Source organism: Pundamilia nyererei, unplaced genomic scaffold (assembly GCF_000239375.1).
Source record: "Pundamilia nyererei isolate P.nyererei 1_Seehausen unplaced genomic scaffold, PunNye1.0 scaffold00123, whole genome shotgun sequence".
NCBI classification, from domain to species: domain Eukaryota; kingdom Metazoa; phylum Chordata; class Actinopteri; order Cichliformes; family Cichlidae; genus Pundamilia; species Pundamilia nyererei.
In genome coordinates this window covers 1,029,079-1,035,074 of record NW_005187524.1, presented here as the reverse complement: position 1 = coordinate 1,035,074, position 5,996 = coordinate 1,029,079, and the positions used below count along the sequence as shown (strand labels likewise).

The 5,996-nt window shown below is 43.2% G+C and overlaps 1 protein-coding gene across 1 annotated transcript in view; it reads left to right on the top strand.

Annotated features, from left to right (window-relative positions):
- The window catches only part of LOC102202511 (ryanodine receptor 3), a 107,461-nt gene that overhangs the window by 53,308 nt on the left and 48,157 nt on the right, over nt 1-5,996 (top strand). Inside the window, 8 exon segments of the mRNA XM_013913275.1 lie at nt 576-723; nt 971-1,176; nt 1,372-1,546; nt 1,862-2,070; nt 2,157-2,356; nt 2,462-2,528; nt 2,614-2,774; nt 2,868-3,033. Of these exon segments, the coding sequence (XP_013768729.1) occupies nt 576-723; nt 971-1,176; nt 1,372-1,546; nt 1,862-2,070; nt 2,157-2,356; nt 2,462-2,528; nt 2,614-2,774; nt 2,868-3,033 (1,332 nt within the window).

The following is a 5,996-nucleotide window of genomic DNA, read 5'->3' as shown; positions in this document are numbered from 1 at the left end:
TACAATGTGCTGGGAAAAAATGCTCAGATCAAATACAAATGCTGCAAAGAAAGAAAAATCTGTTTTCTTAATATGTGGAAGAATACGCTACTTTTGCCTGCTCCCTTATTCACGAGGGGTTGCCACAGTGGGTAGCTCCGCATGTTTGAGTTGGCAAAGCTTTTTTATGCCGGATCCTTTTCCTGACAAAAGCCCACTGGGATTTGTGTCTCCTCCCGGGATCAAACTGGGGATCTTTTACTTGTCAGGGAATTGTGTAAACCGAAAGGCTGATTTTGTTCTATTTCAGCTTTGTCTGTTATCTTCTCAGTTTCAGACCAGTCTATAGTTCACTTGTGGATTTGTTAACTAATAAAGTAGTAATATTGGACACATAACCAGCTGTAGAGCTTCAGCTACAAGCTCATCAAACAAACCTGAAATAAATAAAAGAAAAAACTCTAATTTAAATTCACAAATCTGCTTCACAGCTGAATGAAATCCCTTCATTTGCCTTTCAACTGGTGGGACAAATGAATGTTTTTAAAAAAGGCTTTAAACTTTAACATTTCTCTTGCTGCTTCTCCTCCGTGCAGGATCTTAAAAGTAAGCGTAACCCTCGCCTGGTTCCTTATGCTCTGCTGGATGAACGCACCAAGAAGTCGAACAGGGACAGCCTGCGGGAAGCTATCCGCACTCTGATTGGCTACGGGTACAACATCGAGCCCTCGGACCAGGAAGGCGGTGAGTTTCACCCATGAAAGTGTGCTAATCAAAATGCCCAGAAGTTCAAATTATACAGTGCATAATAAAATGCTCCTTACAAAGAATAAGGATAAAAAAATATGTCCTGATATGGGACTTTGCCTTCCATCCCCTTTCAGTTTAGAGTGAAAGAGAATAGCCACATGAAATTGCTGCCTTTACCTACAGCCACTGGGTTTTTGCAATTAATATTTCCATTGCTTCTTATTATTCTCCTTTCACCCAGCAGGACAAGTCTCAGAGCGCCTCAGCATTGATAAGATCCGCTTCTTTAGGGTAGAGAGAACGTACGCAGTGAAGACCGGGAAGTGGTACTTCGAATTTGAGGCCGTTACCGGTGGAGACATGAGAGTGGGCTGGGCCAGACCTGGGTGTAAGCCAGATGTGGAGCTTGGCACAGATGAGCTTGCGTTTGTCTTTGATGGATACAGGGTAAGCTGTCAACCAAATCTCAGTTAATCCCGACAGCGTATTGGTGAAGTTCACGTAGACTCCTCGAAAAATGGCTTTCCTTTATTCTTTCGTATTTAAAAGCCTATTTAATTATTTGGTGTTAAGCTCATTTAAAGTAGTTGCTCACATTGTGTGTATACCATATGGTATTCCTTGTGTCTGTGCTGTGCACAGGGCCACTGCCTGAACATGGGCAGCCGGCTGTTTGGGCGCTGTTGGCATGCTGGGGATGTGGTGGGCTGCATGATCAACATGGAGGACAAGTCCATGATCTTCACTCTGAACGGGGAGATCCTGATCACCACCAAGGGCTCTGAACTCTGCTTCACGGACTTTGAAACTGAGGATGGTGAGAAAGAGCGTGTATGAATGTGGCTGTGAGGAGCTGTTGAGCACACGTCCTTGCCATCCTGCCCTCATCTTTTAAAGCCTTCACATGTAGAGCAGAAGGCTTTATCCCAGAACAATCATGGTGGTGATATAAGTTAAAATTGAGCGGCTCCCTGTGTGGAAATCAGCCGTATTTGAAGTGCCACTTGTAAATTGCCTTTTGCAAAAGCTGCATTGATGTTCCATCCCTCCTGCCGTGTATTCTTAAAGACTTCTTTCTCTCCTCCTTCTTTGCTCCCCCCCTTTGTCTTTATGTCCTTTGTCTGTCCTGCAGGGTTTATTCCAGTGTGTAGCCTCGGTCTGTCGCAGGTGGGTCGTATGAACCTCGGGAAGGATGCTAGCACCTTTAAGTACTACACCATGTGCGGCTTGCAGGAGGGATTCGAGCCATTTGCCGTCAACATGAATCGAGAGGTCACGATGTGGTTCAGCAAGCGTCTGCCTACTTTTGTCAACGTGCCGAAGGACCACAACCACATTGCGGTAAGAAAGAAGAAACTGTGAAATTGTTAAAAACGATTGAATTGGCCTAGACGATGAACGCGAAGATTGTCATCGTTTGTTTGCAGGTAACCAGGATCGACGGCACCATCGACAGCCCTCCTTGTCTCAAAGTCACCCACAAGACGTTTGGGACACAGAACAGTAACGCAGACATGGTGTTTTGTCGTCTGAGCATGCCTGTGGAGTTCCACTCTGTTTTCAAGATCAGCCCTGTGGTGGACATGAACGGTGTTCATGAGGAAGAAACCCTTAAAGTCAAACACAGGTGCTGAACTTCCCAAAACTGTGACTTTAAGCTCTTTTGCGAGAAAACCTTGAATCCGACATGTTATCTGCTCGCTAATGACTTTTTGAATATGGTTTCTGATAGATATCCACTGAGATCTGTGAGGCACAGCGATGAAAGTAGACGAGTGGACTACAGCAGCATCACTACGGTACAGAAGAAACGTCTGTTTGCAGCTGCAAAAACTAAATGCGTTTTCATTTTTGGCTAAGTCTCTCTTCTCTGTTTTGTTACAGTACTACCATTCAGTGAGGGTCTTCGCAGGTCAGGACCCTGCCTGTGTGTGGGTTGGATGGGTTACTCCTGACTACCATTACCATAGCAACAACTTCAACCTCAGCAAGAATCGTACAGTGACTGTAACCCTGGGCGATGAACGTGGGCGAGTCCACGAGAGGTGACGCCCTCTGTGTTTATATGTAATAAATGCTGACGATTATTTTTAATTACTAACCTTGTAAAGATTTTTATATATGCTTATTACTGACAGCGTGAAGAGGAGTAACTGCTACATGGTGTGGGGTGGTGATGTCACCAGCACTTCCCACACCTCCGGTCGCAGCAATGTGGATCTGGAGATCGGCTGTCTAATAGATTTGGCCACTGGCCTACTGACATTCACCGTCAATGGCAAAGATATCTCTACCTCCTACCAGGTACAACACACACAGCTGTGCAAGCAAGAATATAACTATTGCTATGTTTCTCTATAATTTAAAGTATCTAGTGTGATGGGTGCAACCCAAAATAACTATGCCACCGAACTAATAAAAAGTAAATTTACAAAACTGTGCAAAAGTCTTGAACCTCTTCATCAGTTTTTTATATTTTGCTAGGAAAATAGAAATAAGGTGAAAGATTGAATGGAAATACAAAATATGGGGCAAAAACAGAGTTTGTACAATTCTAATGAGCTTGAAAGTCAATATTTGACACAACTGCCTTTGTTTTCCAACACATTTCTAAATAGTCTTCAGGAATAGTCCTGCAGGCTTCTTTAGGACATTCAATGATTTTCAGATGTTGGCTCCCCTTTGGTAAATTGTAAATGGGAAGTTATATTGTCTTTGGACTGTGGGAGGAAGCCGGAGTACCCGGAGAGAACCCACGCAAACACGGGGAGAACACGCGAACCCTGGACTTGAACTCAGGACCTTTTTGAAGTGAGGCAACAGTGCTAACGACCGTGGCACTGTACTACAGTTAGTGGGGTTAGGTTGATTGGAAACTCTAAATTGTCCATAGGTATAGATGTGGGAGTGAATGCGAGTGTGAATGGTTGTCTATGTGTTAGCCCGGCGACAGACTGGCGACGTGTCCAGGGTGTACCCTGCCTCTTGCGCTAAGACAGCTGGGATAGACTCCCCCTGTGACCCTGAAAAAGGATGAGCAGAGAATTCCCAATCAAACATTCAGAGCTTTTATCTACGCTTTCTATGCCTATTCACGTGCATCGGGGCAACTTAGTGCATTTAGCATGAGTCATGGATCGACCGACCTGACCTGCTCTACCGTAGCTTCTTTTTACTCCCAGTATGATCCCACTCTGTTTCAAAGTTGTTAAGGTTCGGGGAGGCCAGTCAGTGACCGACGGCATGTGTGTTTTTCTATCCAGGTATGCTTTTACTGCTTTGGCAGTGTGTTTGGCATCATTGCGATGCTGAAAAATTAAACCGTTGCCAATCAGATCCTTTCCAGATGCTATTTCATGCTGGATCAAAATCTGACAGCACTTCTCACAGTTCCATCAGTTTTGACAAAATCCACAACACCACTGACTGACATGCAGCTCCAAATCAGACAGAGCTTCTTCTGTGTTTTACAGATGGCTGTAGACACTCACTGTTGTACCTCTTTCCTTACCTCCTCACTACACATTGACGAAGATTTGGAGAAAAACGTTCTTTCCATAAGACCTGTTCTCACTGATTTACATTCTAGTTCATGTGTAATGTGGCATACCTCAGCTTTTCTTCTCGTTTTCCTTCCTTAAGAATGAAAAAGGCAATCTTGTGCCTGTCAGACTGTGTTGTTTTTTTGTACATTTTGTATATATTTTTTTTTGAAGATTCAAGGAAAAAATTACATGTTTTTGCAAAAGGCTGCTAGTAAAAATGTCAAAGATACAATTTAATATTTGCTCTTTTTGTCTGTTACGTGAAGACACAACACTTGTTCGTCCCTTGACTTATGTGTTTGTTATGCTTGAATGATTCATAGGTTGGAGTGAAGTGTTAACTTTAAAAAAACCCAGAGAACTGTGACGCAAAACCAAAACTTTAAAAGCACATCTGGCTCATTGGAAACAAAACTGTGAATTTGGACATCAATTTCAGGGTCTGCAAGTGCAGCCATAAACAATTCCCATCACTCCCACTTTTGAATCACCCTTTGAATCACCTGAATACCTGCACATCACCATTGTGCCCTGGAAATGCTTCCACGAATGCTGCTGTTTGGTCTCTGTTTATCGTAGTTCTCATCATCACTGATGGTCCTTGACAGTGTCATGGCGACAAAAGTTTATATTTGATGATGATAGCAAAATCACAAATGTGCAAGTGGTCAGAGCTGGATGCTCAAGGAGAGAACCATGAGGGGCATGGGGAGCAGTTAAATTTAATAAATCAGGTCAGTTTGTACACTAAGGAGCTTGGAAAGAAAAGCGTCTGGACTTCTTTAAGTTGCTTGAAGACGTTTTACTTCTCATCTGAGAAGCTTCTTCAGTTCTAGGGTCAAATAGTGGAGAGTCCCAGATTTAAGCCCTATGGGAGTGACCCCCAAGAGAGACATGGACCCCCTGTTGATCCTCTACCTAATCATATGAGCCAAGGTGTGAAAATCGGTGTGGGTCACAATCAGCCAAGGTTTTGGGTGAACCCGCTGTGAAACCTAGCCCCACACAGTTGGTGTCGTAAGCCACTGCATCTGTTCAAAGATGTTCGTTCACAGTGGACATAGATGGCTTCTTTCACTCTGTCCTCGAAAGAGTGACCTTTGCCCTTTAGATGCAGATGGATAGCTGGCTCTTGTCCCGTTGAGGTGGCTCTATGTTGTGCCATATGTTTATGAAGTGGCTGTTTGGTCTCTCCGATGTAGAGGTCTAAGCGACTTGAGCGAACTGAAGAAGCTTCTGAGAGGTGAAACGTCTTCAAGCAACTTAAAGAAGTCCAGACGCTTTTTCTTTCCAAGCTCCTTAAACTACGATGACCTGGATGATTGAGAACCTTCACAGACATTTTGTAGAGTTTTATGGCTTTAGTTGTGGATCTTTTTTGGTAACATCTTGTAAAATGATTTATAAAGGATATCAAGTCTTTTGCGAAGTAGATGCATGCATACATTAATATCCTTATTCTTCACTAGCCTAATATTGGCCATGCATATATCCCTGCGTCTCCTGTTTAATCTGATGACCTTGAGAGTAACTTAATTTAAGACTTAATTTAAGACATATTTACTGAACAGAGAAGTGACTGTGCATCTTGTTGAATTGTGGACTTGTTGTTCAGATGTCCTCTCAAAAGTAAATCCCAAAATAATCTTTCAGAGGGTGTAATCTTCTTACGTTCTTCCTCACTGAAATTCTTTGAGACTTTACACAGTGCTGACTCATCGC